Raw genomic sequence first — 19,650 nt, forward strand, 5'->3', positions numbered from 1 at the left:
CTTTTCAGCAAAACTCATCTAAAGAACAGCCTACCTATCTCTCATGATATACAAAAGTTAACTCAAAATGGATCAAAGACCTAAATATGAGACCTAAATCCATAAGTTCTTAGAAAAAACGTGAGAGTAAATGTTTATTACTTTGGATTTGCCAATGGTTTATTAGATATAATATCAAAACCACATGCAACAAAAGAAAGGATGAATTAGAATTCATCAAAATTAAAAATTTTTATGCATCAAAGAACACTATCAAGAAGGGGAAAATCCAAAGACTGGAATAAAGATTTGCTAATCATGTATCTGATAAAGGTTTAAGATCCAGAATATATAAAGAACTCCTAAAACTCAACAACAACAAAAAAGATAAACAATCATCTAAAACTGGCAAAAGACTTAATTAGCAGGCATTTCTCTCAAGAAGATATACATATTGCCAACAAGGACAGAAAAAGATGCTCAACATCATTAATCATTAGGGAAATACAAATCAGAACCACAGTGAGATTCCACTTCATACCTACAAGGAGGGCTAAAAAGAAAAAGAAAAAATGACAATAACAAGTGCTGACAAGGATATAAAGAAACTGGAACCCACATACATTACTGATGGGAATGTAAAATGGTTCGGCTTCTGTGGAAAATAGTTTGGTAGTTCCTCAGTAAGTTAAATACAGAATTACTATATGACCCTGAAATTCCACTCCTAGGTATAGACCAAAGAGAACTGAAAACAAGTGTTCAAACAAAACTTTCAGGTTAATGTTCATAGCGGCCCTATTCCCAATAGCCAAAAGGTAAAAACAGCCCAAAATGTCCATTGACTGATGCATGGACAAAGAAAATGTCGTATATCCATATGCTGCAATACTATTCAGGCATAAAAATGAATGAATGGTAATGTGCTACAATGTGGATGAACCCTGAAAATATTATGCAAAGTGAAAGAGGTCAGGTACAAAAGGCTACATATTTTATGATTCCATTTATATATCTAAAATGGGCAAATCCACAGAGACAGAAAATAGATCAGTGGTTACAAGGATTAGGAGGTGAGGAGAATGGCTGAGAGACTGCTTAATGGGTTCAGGGTTTCCTTCTGGGGTGATGAAAGTACTCTAGAAGTAGACAGTGGTGATGATCGCACAGTTCTGTTTATTTTTGCTATTGTTCTTTGTGCTTTTGGTGTCATATCCAAAAAAATTCATTGCCAAGAACAATGGTCAGATTACAGGTCACCGCCCTTCTATAGGGTAGTAATCCTGGGGAAAATTATACATGTTTGAAAGCAATGCCTCTCCATAGTTCCATCCCCTAGTACTAGGATTTGTGTAGGGTCAGCCTAGCCTCACATAATAGTGGTCAGATCTAACTCAAGTTTAGATTTGGGGGGACGAAATGACACTGTAGTCCCAATCTGCAGTGGTATGAGATTATTTTGTTCAGAGCAAAGAAGGCTTCTCCACAGGCCAGCCCAGCTTATTATAAAGCTCTGCACTGAGGTTTTAGTCCAAAGCACCGCCTAATAAAAGCAATACTTCCTTGTATCTGTCATTGGTCATTTCATACATGTACCTTCCACAGGAACCTAGGGAACACAGGGTGAAAGGTGGGACTGATCTAGGGCAGGATGCAAGTATTCCAATGTGTTCTGGGCAAATATTATTTTAACATTGAGATAACATACTCCCAACTGTCACCCAATTTCTATGAAGACCAGGAAAAAATTTTAATGCTCCTAAAACAAAGGAATCCAGTTAGGATTGCCAATAAGGTCTAAATAAAGGTTTTGACAAAAAACAAAACAAACAAACAAACAAAAACCAGACAGGAGGCAACACGTAAAAGCCCCTTAAGAGGTTAACGGAGAGAACAAGACTATTGAATAGATGTGGAAATGAATGAAATGGAAAAGGCAAAGAGGACAAAGAGGCATCAGCCTGACGAGAGCCTCTTGGGAAGACACAGTTTTTATTAGCATATAGAAAATACCAATGAAAAAATAGGAAGAATTAAGAAGTATGTCAGGAATGATGCTATAAAATTTTTTTCAGTTTAAAATCTATCATAAAGAAGTAAATTTGTAAGATCATCATTCTGGAAAAAATATAGTTCTATGAAATAATTTTATACAACTATGTAACATTTGTGTAGTTTTGATTTGCATTCAGGTGATTATATGTAAGTAATAAATTTATTTATAAATTATAAGCACATAATAAATAAATAAAACACATACTTTAAACATTTTTACTTACAGTGATACCAAAAGAATGGACTTTTCATGTACTTGGAAAGAAAATAAAAAGAATGATAGTGCACAGCTAACCTTTAAGGGAAAAGGGGGAAAATTAGATATAGCAACTTATAAAATCTAATAGCAATTTAATTATGAATCTGATTAAAAATCATTTCAAGTAAAATTTTAAAGTTTAATATGGCTTCTAGTTAAATGGAAAATATACACACAACTCTAATATGCATAATATTTTATTCAAATTTAATAATCAAAATATTTTTTGAAAAATAATTATTATAAAACTACATTTAACCACTAAAAACAAGTTCACTGAGAGTCAGTTATTAATAAACAAAACTACTAAATACTTCAGATGCAACAATCATACCTTCATCCTCCCTTGGAATCTCTGACACTTTAAATTAAAAAGCATGAAGGACAAGAAAGTCAAAAACTAAAACAGGCAAAATAAATCTTAGTATTTTTAAAATGTGCACTTAAATAAAATACGTTAAATGTTTTATAAAGTAATCATTTGCTATTTGGGGTTTTAAATAAAAGATTACTTAATTCTATTTTCAGGAGTTTATTTTCTGCGTATTAGACATCTATCTATATACATCCAATCCAGTTGCTCAAGCAGAAAGCCTGGATTGCTATCTTGTACACACTACAGATCCAAACCATCAGCAAATCCTAACTACACCATCTTCTAAATACAATATCCACCTACTTCTCTCCATTGCCCTCTGCTGATGGTGGCAGAGGAGTGGTCGAAGCCACCCCCGTCTTTCCGCGGGACCACTGTACTAACCTCCTAATTTATGGTGATGCTCTTGCCCGCTACAGTCCATTCTCCATTTAGCCACCATATCAGATCATGTAATTTCCCTGTTCAAAATCCTCCAATAGCTTCCCATTACACTTAGGACAAAATCCAAACTCCTATGTGATCTGGGTCCTGCCTTCCTCTTCCAGTCTGTTTCTTACTGTGTCCCTCACTCAGTTCACACCCGCCACTTCATACTTGTCCCTTCAATGCAGTGAACATGCCAAATGTGTTCCTGCCTTAAGGAAAAACTTACTTTTGTCAAGTCAGAGCCCACATCTTCTTGTAATTGGTTCCTTCTGGTCATTCACTTCTGGGCTCAAATGTCACTTCCCTAGAAAGGCCTTCCTTTACTCAATCTAAAGTAGTGTTACCTAGCTGCACCCCGCCAGCCCACTTTTCACACAGCACTGTTCTCTTCATAGCCCTTACTTCTCCCGGATATTTTCCTCTTGACTGATTCCCTTTGCTTATCGTTCTTCTCCTGCCACTAGTAGGAAGGACCCCAGTTACGAGAGCAGGGATATTAGCTGTCATTCATCTATACACCAAAACCTAGAAGAGGACCTGGCACACTAGAAGGCACTTAATAAATACTACTTCAAAAAAAATAAATGAGTCATACTGCTGCTGTAGATATGTTAGTGCTATCAATTACCTCAATTATAGACCTACATTAAGAAATAATTCAATCTAAATTGAAAGGAAAACATTTTAAAATAATTATAATGGGAAATGTTTTTAAAGTTCTCAGAAGTATTCAATAAGAATTTAAAACATTAACAACAAAAATAAAATAAGTAATTAATATGTCTTTTTTATTTTTTTAAACACAGTGGCTGGTATTAAAACACAGCAAACAATAAAATTAGGAAATTAAAGGAAAAAAAATGTTCTTTTCTGGTTAATAATCCTAAAAGTAATCATCTCTAACACTGCTACAGTTACTCAAACTCTGAAATTCAATTCTATTCTATTATCTTTGAAATACACCTTTATTTAGGAGGAAAAATAACATCTTACATAAGCTTGCAAATATTTCAAGTTAGGCCTACTGAAGACATCAGAGTATTAGTAACCTCATCCCTCCTGTTCTAAACATCTGATAGAATATTAACCACGGATGACTTAGTATGCTCAGAGTTCATTCACAGAATGAAACAACAGAAATCGTCAATAAAAAGGTAATTTTAAAAAGAGGAACATGAAACTATCCATTTTGCACTGTGGTACTAATAGGCACTTTGAAATATTCGACTGGTATGCCCTGTTCTGGCCTGTTTTTAGAATGCAAGGGAAATAAAAGGCAGTCCCAGAACAACATCCTAATTTCTAAAACGTCCCTTTGTAAGTCCAGTAAGACTTATTGTTTTCACAAACTAAATTTTCTTGATATTTTTAAAAGACATTCTTTAATGTCATCTTACACACTAAGGTACACAGGAACAAATTTTAAATACTACAGAAATACAGCCAGTAGGAATTTATAAACCCACTCAGAGAAACTCTAAAATGTAGGACATATACTCAAACTGACACACATCATCTTCCCAAAATGGAGATCTGTCCCCTCCCCTTCTCCAAAAATCTTTTTTGGCTCCTCTTGCACACAATTCAAATTCCAACTTTTTCAGCCCCAACATTCAAGGCCTTACACAATTTGATCCTTTCTGACACTTCTCTCTTACCATATCCTCCCGCAGCCTCAACACACACACACACAAAGTCACACAAATTTCACTGCTTAACAGCTATTCCCAGTAATCCCTATCCTTTCCCACACTGGTACCTCCAGGCCCTTCCTCCCGTCTCAGATTCTCTTCTGTTACACAACCACCGATTCCAAATCTTGCCCAGTTTTCAAAATTTGGTTCTAATCCCATTTGCTTTAAGAAACTGTCTAAAATCTGCCCCCACACTATGAAAGCACTTCATTGTACCTGATGGAATACCATCTGCTTTACAGCAGAATGGCTTCAGCCAGTCTATTGCCACCATTTTCTTCTTTATATTCCCTCACTGACTAATATAAAAAAGAAATTAAATAGCTGTTGAACTAAACTGAAAGATTCGGACTGCTCAGCCTAGTGTCCAACACAGCACCTAAGTATATCACTCAGTCAATATTCATCAAATAAATGAATGTCATATGTCTCAATCCAATAAACCCTGCTCAGAGCAGGAAAATAATTATCTGTATTTTTAAAAGATCATTTGCAGCAAGAATTAAGCATCTAAAGTAATGAGAAACTTACCAGAGTAAATTTGAATCCTTTGGGAGAGGGGTGAAGTGTTAATTTGATACATGCAGGAAGCAGGCTCAAAAATGTAAAGCAAAAGCTAAAAAATTAATAAAAATTAAACATTTGTTTCCTTTGTAGAAGTATACAGCTAAAACAAACAAATATTTTTTAATGTAAGGATCACATTACCTATCAACTCAAATTCATTTCAAATTAAAGTTTTTTCATGTATTAAATAATAAACTTAAGACCAAATAACATTAAAATAAAATCTATACACTGAAATACGTACACACTTTAATATATACATGGTTATATAATACAGAACAAAACATTGTAGTACCAAATGTTGTTTATGTTACTTTGGTATTTAGTATCAATTATGAAGAGATACAAAGATAGCTAAAAGTCAATTATCAAGAAACATAACCAGGTATAAAGAGAGAATGCTATATTTCTAACACAAACATTCATACAATTTACTCAAAAGAGAATCTTTCTGACCCTCCTATCACAAAAGTTGGTTATCTGATCTTCAAGCCCATGGTAAATCAGGAAAAAAAAAAAAAAAAAAGGCTAGCAAGGGAGCGGGAAGCTGCTAGCGCTTCTCCGAGATGGGGCAGAAGGAAAAACAACTCTACAAGCAGAGCAACCTGGAGCTGCTCAGTACCCTGGCAAACAGCCTTTGAAAGCCCTGTCATTATAATGCAGAACAGTAACTGATTTTTCCCCTTGCAGTGGCTTGGTGGTGTGTCAGCCCGGTTAGTGTGCTTTGTTAAGCTGGGCTGCAAAAGATACGCCCCAAAGAACTGGAGGAAGGAAGGAGGCAGCACCCGTTCTGCAGCACACACACACCTTCTCCTAGTTACTCAGACACGAGAGTTGGTGCTGCTGTGAAGATGTAATTAAAGTCCTTATTCAGTTCATTTCAAGTTAATCAAGGAGGGCTGTTTTGAGCAGAAGCCCTTTACAGGAAGGCGTAGGCCTCCCCAGGCCCAGAGACTGAACAGCTGCTGAGGTCTGCATAGCTCTTCCTTCTACCTAGAAATTCCCTCCCGAATTCCAGTGGGCATAGCCCCCACAACTGTATAAGCCAATTCCTCATAATAAATTAATACACACAGACACACACAGAGTGATCTCTTACTCATTCTGTTTCTCTGATCGAATCCTGACTGATACACCACTGAAAATCATGTCTCTTCAAGATCATGTTAAATCATGCTTAGTATACTGTTTAAGGGGGGTGAAGCAGTGAATGATAACTTTCACATAAAGTATTTCAAATAAAAGAGTTCAGCTGTAAGGGGGATAGGTTTATATCATGTGGCATGTTCTCTAATGAAGAACACCTTACCCCCTTGAGGTACTGCCATGACACTTTTAGAGCAGCTTATAACACACTAGATACAAACTGTGTCTCTTACCTGATTATTATCTGGATGTGATGTGGCAAAATATCCTTGATCTTCAGAAAGACACTGAAGCTGCACCAAACATTGGCTACTTTATCCTTAAAAGAAATTTGTTAGTTTTACATTCTTGTATAATTCAAAGAAATATTATATTCCATGAAGCATGGTCTATATTCTCTAAATAAACTTTTGAGACTTGGGAAGCATTTGCTGACAATTTCATAACTAAGTTGATTAAACTCTTCAAGGAACACACACACATACACACACACACTCAAACAATGAGATTTTTCTTTTTTTTTTTTGCAACTGGAGGTGACCTAACTCACTGGCAAACCATAATATAGATGTTCCCAAGAAATAATTAATATTTTTCAAAGAACAGCACATCATCTCTAAATATTGAGGTTATTCATCTTTGGAAATTTTTCTAAGAAATGTTTTCTTTCCCCTAATTGGTAGAACACATATTGTTTTATCCATTTTATCACACATCTGAAATTATTCAGAGTAACCTACTGTCTACTAGCAACAAGAGTTAACTGCTAATAAATCAAGAAGTTTAAAGACACTGGCAGTTATGCTAGGATCACTTGCAAAATCGAATTTGTAGCTACAGCTCTCTGCTTGTGAAACCCATCCTCCACACAGTTGCTTAATTCACAGCTGTGGAGGCGTAACATCAAGAAAGTACCCATCATGGACAACTGTGCCATCCGACTTGCCTCTTGTCAGACCAATGAAAATGCTCTTCAGATGTTGACGGCAAAAAGTAAATGGAGGTGACCAGCAACACCATCAAACATGTATGATATTCACTTTTATAATTATCATGATAAATACCAATTCTGAAATGGAAGGCAAGGCAAACTACTAGTCAGCTTACATGGAGAATTACACTTTTCTTTATATAGATGTTAAGGTTAAAGTATATATAAAGGTGACATTAGGAGCATAATTCTCAAACTTTAAATTACAACTCGGGCACACATGAGCTATATGAATATCTGACCTCGGTTTTCTGATCTGTAAAGTGGGTATAATAGCTACCTCAGTGCTACTGTAAGGCTCAAATAAAATGTTCTGTTAAATGTCTGACACCTAGTAAGTGGTGCTAATAACAATAGTGATCATGATTATCGGTCTCATCACCATCATCATTCCCACTGACACGCAAGTCACACATTCCTGTTCCTTCACAACACCAAATTATTTTAGTCTCTTTTATAATGTTCTTTCCATCCTGCCATAGGCCCATTGAAAGATATTCTATAGCAATTTGTATATTCAAAAATTAAAATGATACATATGCTTTCCTAATTCTTTTTAAAAGAACTGTTTATTCAAAAGCAAATTATCTATAAATATGTTGTCTCTGTCTAACCTTATTAATAGGCCTTTTTGTTTCAGAAAAATGGTTTGTTTAATTTAATTACTAAATCTAAATCAAATTATCCATGCAATAAAAGTTTAACAAGAGTGATTAAGCTAGCATTAAATGAAATGAAATGAATGATTCTCATTAAAAATTACTATGGATGAAGGTTATATATCTCATAAGGAATTATGAGATCTTTCAGAAGCAAACATGATTATTAGTTTAATAAATAATTTCCTAAGACTAAAAGGAGAATATAAACAAAAAGATCACAAAGCTGTTAACTTTGTAGCTGCAACTTCTCACGCTGTCTTTCATTATGGGCCCTATTTCATTAGGAAAAAGGAAACTCAATTATGGATCTCATGATGGCGTTAAGTATTACCTATTCGTGTAATGTACTAGAAAATGCCAGCTGAGCTAGAGGTTATGTGCCGGATTAAATAACTGGCAAGGAACGACTGTAAGAGGAGAGAAGCTCAAGTTACTATTCCTTGTGCGTCTTCCACATGAAATCCCCAAAGGTCACAGGGAAGGTACTGTAACAGAGAGGAGTGAGGGGAAAGCTTTGAAACATGCCTCAAACAATCCACGATCCACTGGAAAGAGTCTTCTTAGAACTTGCAAGGTTTGTTCCCTTTCTGTAAAGAACGGCAGCCAGCAGAGAAGGAAGGCAGCCACAACAGTACAAACTAGCTTAATTAACAACACAAACCTAGAACAAAAACAAAGGTAACCGGTAAGAGAGGGAGAGGTTAGTAATCCTGAGTCATCAGAGTCTCACTAAATGTAATAAATGCAAATGTATAGTAATGATAAATCTATGCCATCAATACAGGCTTTAGATAAGAGTCTACTTAAATCAGAGTTAAGAAATTCACAACTACTAAAACGCATAATGCCCCAACAAAAAGACTATCACCATCTTTATCAACATTTAACTTAGATGACATTCCTATGAAGCTATGAAGAAAAGTGTCAAAATAGGACATTAGTATTAGGACATGGTAATACGTATATAATCTATTATGTTCTAAGAGGATGAAATCCTACAGCAATGTTCTAACAAGCCAATCCACATTACTTCCAATAAATGTACACTGATCAAAATATTTCTCTAGTTATGAAGATTTAAAATAAAATAATACAGAACATGACTTAATCTCTCTTTCCCACTCAACCCATGGCCACCAACACATTAATAAGAAATCACCAGATGGCAAAGTGGGAGACCACCTCCCTCCAGGTAAGTTTGCCAAATGAACTCTCTGAAGGAATTTTTTAAAATTCTTCTGTTTAAAAGCCACTTACCCCTTTCCTTTGAGGCCTTTTTTAAAACACTTGCCAAGCAAAAAGCAAAAAAATGGCAAAGAGTGGTAAAGTTCCATCTGTTTATAATTTATAGCTAAGCAAAATGCCAGTGACCCTAGCAGGTCCCAGTCATAACATACTCCAAGAACACCCCACAAAGCAAAGCCAAGGCTCACAGAATTATATATGTTCCTGTGTCAAGGAAATTACCTCAGTAATTAGAAGAGATAGATTTTGCATATTATAGAACATTTTTCTTATGTGATTTTAGAATTATATATAGTGAAAACTATTTCTAAATATAAATTGAAAGTATTGAATTGATAAAAATTTTAACTTATATACACCTCAAATATATTAAATCTACTGCTAAACAAAGCAACTGATTTGTTTAGGTTTAAAAGAACTCGAAATAGTTAACACGTAGCTTTGTTTTCTGCTAGGCTATTTCATAACATTACTATAACATACCAAAATCAGTGCTCCAAAAGTTACAAAAAAAAAAAAACCAAAACACCAACCTTACTGATATTACAATACTTCCTCTAAAATATAAATCAATAATATAAATTAACATACATGCTTAAGTAGAAACTAATAACAGTGTTACATGAAAACAACATCACAATTAGATTTTCAGTTGAAAACGGTGAGCTGAGCACTCATGTTTCCTCCTCTCCTTCCTAAGGCCCTGCTTAAAATGATAAGGAATTTTTTGAAGTATAAATTCACAGCCATAAGGAGAACAGGAAAATGGGTTACAAGAGATGAAGATTTCAACACCTTTCTAGAAGACAGAAAGAGGACAGACACATGGCAACAAACAAAACAGGCTAAAAGAAGCCACAGCATAGCGATGGCAGGAGGAAGCTCAGGCAGCAAGGAGCCAATCGGCCCCGCAAGCCCCTGGAGAACTCCAAGTAGGCTGGAGCGCCTGAGTACGCTGAAAGGAAAACAAGAGGATTAGCTGAAAATCCCTGGATGGAGAAGTCAAATCTCATCTCACCCTTGTGCAAAAATTATCTGGCCGCCAAAACATTTGCCCCCAGGCAACACAACAAGGAGTATTTCTCCAAAGAAATGGAATAAACTATTTGGGCAGCTAGTGCAGAAGTTAACTCTAATGCAGACTCCTCCACATTCTAACATTTAGGGACCCCAGAGTACCAGCCAGCTCCATGCCTTGTGCCCTACAGTGGACCAAATGTGTAGAGAGCTCACATGTAGCTTTCTCTTCTGCCTTGTTCTTAGAATAGATACAGGCATTTGAGGAAATCAAACAGGCATTTAAGGAAAACTCATGACAGAAAAAGGATCAAAGTGAAAAAGAGAAAAGGCCTTAGGAGAATGGAAATAGTTTAGGGAACAGTATGAAAAAAAAGGTAAACTGAAATTTAAGATATGCTTAACAGTACAAGTGGAATTTAAAGAAGTGTCAGACTTCTAAAAAGTCAAGATAATCTTCAAAGCCATAAAACAAAAAGACAAAGAGATGCTGAAGATGGAGGTGAAAGATCTAACATCTGTCTAGTAAGCTCAAGAAAGGGAGAATATTATCAAAGAAATAATTTACAAGAGTTTCCCAGAACTGAAGAACAGGAGTCTTCAGAATGAATGACCCACAGAGTGTTCAAAACAATTGTCAGAACAAACTGCCAAACAAATCATTACAATATTTCAGAGCCCAAAAAGTAAAAACAGTAACAACAAAAGCAGAAGCAGCAGCAGCAATCATAACAGATAACAGCAGCAATAAATACTTCTGTAGTGTGTGGTATCTCCCAGGTAGTTTGTTAAATGCTTGACAAACATGAATTCACTTAAGTTCCAAAAAGTTTTAAAGTTCTTATCATCTATATTTTACAAATGAGGGAAGTAAACAGTGGTTAAAAAAATGTGTCCCCATAAAATGACAAAATCCCCAAAAGCTTGAAGAATTTGACTCAAATCAGAGGAGACACCACTACAAGTTTCCCAGAATGGTTAAAAGGAAAATAACTGACAGCTGGTGAAGGTGAGCCCCCGGGCCCTGGACAGCATTGCTAATGAGAGTGCTAACTGGCAGGTCATGCTTAAAAACCATTTGGGTATATCTACAATTAAACATGTGCACACGCTGTAACCCAGCAATTCCACTCAGAAGAAATATGTTTACAAGTGTACTAAGAGACGTTTACAAAACGTCCAAAGCCGCATATTCATCATGGCCAAAACCTAGAAACACTCCAAATGTCTATCAGCAGAGCTGTGTATATTCATGCAATGGAATATTGTAAAGCAGTGAAAGTGAACAAACCACAGCTACACACAACTATACGAGTAACTTTCACAAAGAAAATGTCGAACCAAAAATACCAAACACAAAAGCAAAGCTACTGTGTTGTCTCTTTTATATAAAGTTCAAAAAGTGGGAAGAACAAAACTGTATAGTATCAACAGTGCGTCTACCTTTGAGAAACAGGAGGAAGAGGTACTTGGGACGTGTACAGGTGTAGTTTTGGATACTGGCAAGGTTCTATATCTTGACATGAATAATACTCTGACAATTCATTTAAATTTTGTGCACTTTTCTGTATGAGTGTTAATATAAAGCAAATATAGTTTAAAAGATCTTGTAAACAACTTATTTTTCCTTTTCTTTGTATCAGTGTTGTTCTTTGGCTGTGATTCCACAACGCAAAAAAAAAAAAAAAAAGAACTCAATTCGGAAAGTGGGCAGAATAAAAAATATGATGGAAAAAACTACAAATCTGAGTATCTTTTGCAAGTCCTTTGGCAGATACACATTTTCATTTTATAACTAAAACAGACTGGCATCAAAAGGAAAAAATTAAACAATCATATTGTGGATTATGTTTATTTTTTCCTTTGGGACAGATGGAGACAGTAACATTTAATACATTAGAAGACAAACTAGAGAGCCACATACAGATTTTATCACTTCCCTCTATAATTTGTTTATTTGAGTGCTCCTTATTTGAGGTATCAAAAATTACACACATAAAATCCACGTACTGAATCATTCAGTTTTAGTTCCTGAAACTTCCAGCTACCATCTGTTAGAGAAATATCTTGTTTCAAAACTCAAAAACTGTAAAACTATTTTTCCTTGGTCAGTGTCAGATAATATTTACAAAAGATAGACGGTGCTTCACCTTTTTAGAATTAGGAGAGCATCACCATAAATTCTGGCATTCTTTTTCCTACTCTCAAGGAGAGCTAATTGGTTACAAACATTCTCTTTTCAAGCCAAATGGATTTGAAAAAGCATTTCTACTTTTACTAAATCTGTACTGTACCCTTCAAGTAAAAGCTTGGTGAAGAGATTCTTATATCATTTAATAAATAGTTTATGGGGGAGAGTATAGCTCAAAGTCGTAGAGCGCATGCCTAGCTTGCACAAGGTCCTGGGTTCAATCCCCAGTACCTCCTCTAAAAAAAAGTAAATAAATAAATAAACCTAATTACTTCCCTCCCCACCACCACAAAATAGTTTATATAAGCAAGAACCCTAGTAAATAAGAATTTACTAGATGACAACATTATACAAACTATGCCCAGATTTCATGATATGCATCTGACTTCATTTCTAAATTAGTAAAGGATACTGAAAATGTCCATAATCGATAAGAATAAGGCCTGGATACAGCAATATGCATAATACTTTAGCAATCTGTAAAGAAAAGTATTTTGAAATAAGAAAGTAATCTGTTACTTGAATCAAAGTAAAAGTGCAGTTTCATTTAACACAGTAGCAAATGATCCCCTCTTACCTTCTACTTATCAAAATACTCCATTTTCATAAAAGAACTCTTTAAACACTAGTTTTCATGGAGGTGACATAGTATATACTTCAGTAAAAAGGGGAAAAAAATCATCAAAAGGTATGTGTCAGAGAAGGCATGTTTATATATAAAATCAGAAGTTAATCTAAAACTTAATCTATATAAAATGCCCAAGGAGAATATTCATTAACTGTGAGTATGAGAATATATAACAACTTTTCAAAATGCATTTCAGTTTAGTCATTCTCACAAGCCAACTCAAAATTCAGATTTACCAATTAAGCAATAAATTTAGCATGCTGTGTAATTCAGCAGTATCTAATTTCTAAACTTCAGTGCATCTCATTACTATCATTGGGCATTAAAATAATTACTCTAAGTTAATGTTTCTAAATGAAAATTAATTGGCAGAAGATACACTGTTCCCTATCATCTATTTCCAAAAGCATGGCTTCCTTAAACTCCATACTTAATAGTTAAACTAGTAAAACATTTCAGAGATGAGAATGTCAGGTTACTGTGAAACTTACTCTTTTCTTAATTGAGATTTCTTTTAAACAGCAACAGTACAAAACCACTGCAGGTATATAAATCAGCAAATCAGCAATTAACACTGAAAAAGCAAGCAAATGATTTTAAGCGTGAGCCCATCAGGATTTACAACAACCTCTTAACTGCCTCCCTCCAACCCTAAGTGGGAATTCTATTAACACAAGGTTCTTACCCACTCTAGACAAGTCCCTTTCATGTCTGTTCCTTTCTATTCCCTTCACCTGTGCCTAATTTCAACTGCTATACTACAGAATCTCTTAATTTGCTCTAACAAATTCAGTCATTAAATCAATCAGATGTATCCAAAATCAATTCTCTCTTTGCTCTAACTTGGACTTAAAAATTAAGAATATTCACCTGAAAAAGGATATAGATATGTATTATACGTGTATAACTGAATCTCTTTGTACACCTGAAACTAACACACTGAAAATTTTTTTTTAAATTAAGAATACTCAAAGCAAGAGCAGAAAACTCCTCCCCCCAATATCTGCAACTTCAAGTTTTCTGGTTATGAAGAATACCTCAAATGGAGACATGCATAGGAGGATCTTTTTTAATGTTGATATTTATAAAAATTCATAACTTTTTGCTAATTAAAACATACAAAGAGCTTGAAAGGACCAGGTGAGAAGGAAACCAAAAAAACTGAAAGAAAAAAAAAAAACAATTCATAATTCTGAATATTCAGTTCTTTCAGAACAAAGAAAAACTAATACATTAAGTTCTTCAAAAGTACAACATAGCTATCCAAACAGCCTATTTTTATCTCGTACCACACATATTTAAGTGTTCAGAATAAGGTAAATGGTAGTAAACTGTCAGTGTTAGATGCATGCAATCTATCTTCAGTTCTAGATGCCACATTTGAGATGACACTGACAAACTGGAACATATTCAAAGGAGCACAACCAGATGCCTCAAAACCATCATCACATTCAAGAAACTAGTCATCTAGGAAACAGCTGAAGTATCTAAGAATGTTTAACCTGGAGAAGTAACCTCAAATGCCTGTAGGATGTTAGGTTTATAAAGGATCAGACTTGTTCCATGTAGCCCAAGGAAACAAAACCTGAAACTAGTGAAGGTTCAAGACAAGGAGGAAATTTCTAATGACGGAGGCGCTCTGAAGATAGAACAGACTGTCTCCACAGGCTGTGAGCTCCCTGCAGATATAGGCACTGGCTCAGAAGCTGAAGATCACGTAGTGAGCATGCAGTGCAGAGAGGACTAAGCACAGGGGAAGAGCTGAGTCGTGTGGGAGAGGGAAAGACGGGCAATACAGGTTTTCTCTTGGCCTGAGATTCCATGACTGGGTGAATAGTAAGGAGGACAAACTCTGACTCAATTTAGACTAAAGAAAAGGCCCAGGCTTTCATTAAAGTCTAAGTCTTTGTAAAGCTTTTAGAGAAATAAAAGCTTACTACTCTCAACTCTTAGAACAGCACAAAATAAATGCTCAATAAACATTTGTTGTAAAGATTAATTTGGCAACACTGCACAGCAATACAATGTTTGATATACATCTGTAAGATTTACTTTAAGGAAAACGTGAAAGGGATTTGGAATTAGGATGTAAAAGCAACAGCCTAAACAAATAAAACTTCAATTTAGAGCAAACTGACTTCAGGTGAACTATTAATATTACCCTCTACTGTGCCTCAGTTTCCTCAGCTTAAAATAAGGATAACAGTATTTACCTCATTGGGGTGTCCAAAGTAGTAAGTGAGATAATAATAAATGTAAAGCACTCAGAATTATTCATTTCTAGTCTTTTGTTTTTTAGCTTACATATACATTTGCTCACATATTATACATATATATGCACATGTATACTTACACAACTGTAAAAGTCAGTAAGAACAATAGTAGACTCTTTTATCAATTTGTTTAAAAAACTAGTTAAAATCAAAATTTTACACTCAGTACCTGCTGCTCTTTTTACCTGTTGTACGCATGAAGAGCTTATGCGCCTGACTCTCGTATCCACGCGACGTATGGAGAGCAATCCAGTCTGGATTTATAAACTCTGCCCTGCAAATCAAAGCATATATACATACACTTTACTCCCCAACACTTTTAGCCATGAGGACGTCTGAGGACATATGAACCTACTTTGAAAAGTGGCCATTGCTCTTACAAAGCCAATAGAGTTAAGGCTTAAGCTTTACTCTTTGTATTTAACCATGTGAAAGTACAAAGCCAACAGAGTTAAGGCTTAAGCTTCAGTCTTCGCATTTAACCATGTGAAAGTGATTAAAGCTATAAAACAGAATCTGCCCTGCTCATCTTCCAACAAACCCATGTAACGTTTTCACTGAAAGCCCTACTGTCACAAGTTCTCCCATATGAAAGCAATCCGATGTGTCACATTTCACTTATTAAATGTATACTTAGTAAAGAGCAATACACTAGTATTGACAAGATGATCGTAGTTTTATAATTTATAATCTTTTCAGTTGTCATAAGAATAGGCCATGATAAACAGCTATTAATCACAAATCATTGCACAGAACTAAATGTAATTGTTAAAAATAAGTTTTCAATCATATTACATTACCCTGAACACTGCAAAGGATAACTGATTATCATGAAGTTTGGAGACTTATTTTTAATTCAGGAAGCTAATTTTTACAAAATATGAAATAGCGAAACAAATGAGTTCAGATGATACTGTGAAGAAGTTCCTCATATCTCTGTTGACACACTTCAAGTCTGAAATGGAATACCACTACGGAACAGAACTGGGTCCCCACCAGACAGAAGTGACTAATCTTCTCTAAACCATTCCATTTCTGTAAAAGAAGAAGGAATTCCAATCCTGATCTTAAATCATAAATGAAACACTACAGTAACTCTAGTTTCTAACTTGACAGGTTAGTCAGAATACCATTTAAACCTTTTTCTTTTACTTTGGGCCATTCCAGGAAAAAAACCTTTTCCTGTGCACAACTAACCAAATTAGACATACTGCTCAGTAGTACATGAGTACATAAACGGTAACACTCTACTTCAAGACAAAGCTAGATTTTTGTATCTCTCTCTAGCCTTTCCTCCAAAGAAATGATGGAAATGTTCGAACTCTGATATTTAACTTTCCTACAACCCAATTATAAAGGTATGGTGCTCTACAAACCAAAATACAATAGTAGCTACAAACAATCTCTCCTCTATTCAACAAACTGTTCCTTACTACATCTGCTAAGGGCATAAATATTTAGAGTTATGTTAAGGAAGAAAAACTTACACATATGCACACAGAAGACTATGATAAGCTGTAAGAGGTGGATAATCCAATCCCCAATACTGTAAATTATTATCACTGCTGTTAAAATACCTGGGGAAAAAAAAGGAAAAAGTACCATTTCATTAATCAATATTCAAAAAACACACAAATATAAATAACATCTCACTTCATTTAACTTAATTAAAGTGAAAAATATGTTAAACAAGGTTAAAAAAATTAACCTAAACCTTCTTGCCACTTCTCCCTCTAAAAAAATTTGTGAGCTCACAAAGTTGTTATTGAATAGAGTAACTAAATAATTTATTGCCTAAACCAAGGTACCTTTAAGAGTGAAAGAGGAAGCTACTACCAAGACATGGAAACAACCTAAATGTCCACTGACAGATGACTGGATAAAGAAGTTGTGGTATATTTATACAATGGAATACTACTCAGCCATAAAAAAGAATAAAATCATGCCATTTGCAGCAACACAGATGGACCTAGAGATTGTCATTCTAAATGAAGTAAGTCAGAAAGAAAGAAAAATACCATATATCACTCATATGTGGAATCTAAAAAAAAGAGGGAAAAAAAGGACACTATGAACTCATCTTACTAAACAGAAACAGACTCACAGATACAGTGAACAATCTTATGGTTACCAGGGAAATAGGGTGGGAAGGGATAAATTTGGGAGTTTAAGATTTATAAATGTTAGCCACTATATAAAAAAACAGATTTTAAAAGTTTCTTCTGTATAGCACAGAGAACCATGTTCAATATCTTGTAATAACCTTTAATGAAAAAGAATATGAAAATGAATACATGTATATATGTGCATGACTGGGACACTGCACTGTACATCAGAAATTGACTCATTGTAGTTTTAATTAGTTATTAGCCACACAACTGCCAGGATGGATACAGCAATGGAAAACCACTGAATAATTTCAAGAATCACATTTTGACCAATACAATTTAACTTGATTTTCAGCTTCTTCTAAGACAAAAGCTATTTTTTCACTTAGTTTAACCTTGAGATCCACTGGAGAAAAGCAAAAGAGGCACTGAGAGTAAGCTGTAAGCATGCAAAGATATATTCACTAACAGCAAAACCCTTGGTTGGATGGGGAAGAAGGAATGGTAGGGCTAACAACTGTACTCCCTTATTCCTATGGAAATGCATGAGAAAGAAGAGAGAAACTCATGGGAGACAGCATAAAAGTGTTTCAAATAAAGCTTCAAAATCTACTTATAGAAACAAGGCAACTAGTTATTCTCCTGTTTTATATGTCTTAGATCTACCTGAAAAATTGGATAAATAGCACTCAGATACATTTTCCCACTGAATTCCCATATAATCTCAGTAGATGTTTTGTCATAAAAAAAAAAATATCGCTGCTACACAAATTACAAAATTAAGTACAAGTGTGCTATCGTTAACTTCAAAATGTAACTTTTTCTAACATATGGGTATTTTTGCTTTTTACAAAAATATATTTTAATTTGAAATAGTTCTTAAAAGTTTCAAGAACAGTTCAAAGAACTTCTGTACATCAAATGTAAAAATTTATTTAATGAAAAATATCATAAGAAAAAAATCAAAGATGAGAACAAACAGGAAGATACTTATTTTATACATACACATACAAAAAATGATAAAAATGTAGAATGCTGTTATATATTCTTAAGTACTGTCACAGACAGACTTTAAGGTAATCCCCATGAATCCATCTTCTGTTGTTCCTGCCTTAAGTGTGTACAATCCCTTCCCCCTGAGTGTGGGCAAGACCTGTGACTTGCTTATAACCAACAGAATATAACAAAGATGATAGGATGTCACTCTTGTGCTTATGTTTTATGCACATGTAGATTCCATCTTGCTAGATAAGCTAGAGAGACTCCCTTTCACTGACTCTGAAGAAGCAAGCTGTCATGTTTTAGTAAGTGGATATATTAGCGAAGCCACATGGTAAGAAACTGCAAGTAGATTTTAAGAGATAAAGGTAGCTTTCAACATGAAACCAAAGCCCTTAGTCTTGTAGATGCAAGGAGATTAACTCTGCCAATAAGTTGAGGGAACTTGGAATTGGATATTTCCCTAGTTGAGCCTCTCTGATAAGAATGAAGCCCCAGATGAAAACTGGATGGCAGCCTCCTCAGATCCTGATCGTAACATTGAACTAGGCTGCGCCCAGACTTCTAACCTAAAGAAACTACAATAATACATGAGTGTTTAAGTAATTACCATTTGTAGTCATTTGTTACACAGCATAGAAAATTAATGTAACTGTTTATTTTGAAATCACATAAATCATTACAAAAAAGATCAGCAATCCATCAAAAACATGAGAAAAAGGTATGAATATGCAATTTTGAGAAAAAAATATGATCAGTAAATATATTAAAAGATGCTCAATATCACAAGTACTCAAGGAAATGAAAATTTTAAACATCTGGTGACATTATTATTAAATATTGGTAAGGGTATGCGGAAAGAGATATTCTGGTGTTGGTATCCATTAAAACTGGTTACTTTGGAGATTCTACTTCTAGGACTCTACCTAGAAAAAACATGTATTCATGTAAACAGGAGAAATATACTTTATTTAATGATTCCCCTACCAAAAGATATTTAGAGTATTTCAGGTTTCTCCTTATTATAAATA

The 19,650-nt window shown here is 34.7% G+C and overlaps 1 protein-coding gene across 1 annotated transcript in view; it reads right to left on the bottom strand.

Moving 5' to 3' along the window:
* ALG6 (ALG6 alpha-1,3-glucosyltransferase) overlaps nt 1-19,650 on the bottom strand; it is a 50,134-nt gene that overhangs the window by 10,110 nt on the left and 20,374 nt on the right. Inside the window, exons 5-13 of the mRNA XM_072974307.1 lie at nt 17,000-17,089; nt 15,698-15,786; nt 13,731-13,813; nt 13,024-13,088; nt 9,416-9,607; nt 8,684-8,819; nt 6,739-6,824; nt 5,324-5,408; nt 2,259-2,329 (exon numbers count right to left, since the gene is read on the bottom strand). Of these exons, the coding sequence (XP_072830408.1) occupies nt 2,259-2,329; nt 5,324-5,408; nt 6,739-6,824; nt 8,684-8,819; nt 9,416-9,607; nt 13,024-13,088; nt 13,731-13,813; nt 15,698-15,786; nt 17,000-17,089 (897 nt within the window). The remainder of the gene's footprint in view (nt 1-2,258; nt 2,330-5,323; nt 5,409-6,738; nt 6,825-8,683; nt 8,820-9,415; nt 9,608-13,023; nt 13,089-13,730; nt 13,814-15,697; nt 15,787-16,999; nt 17,090-19,650) is intronic.

Source organism: Vicugna pacos, chromosome 13, assembly GCF_048564905.1.
Source record: "Vicugna pacos chromosome 13, VicPac4, whole genome shotgun sequence".
Taxonomy (NCBI): Eukaryota; Metazoa; Chordata; class Mammalia; order Artiodactyla; family Camelidae; genus Vicugna; species Vicugna pacos.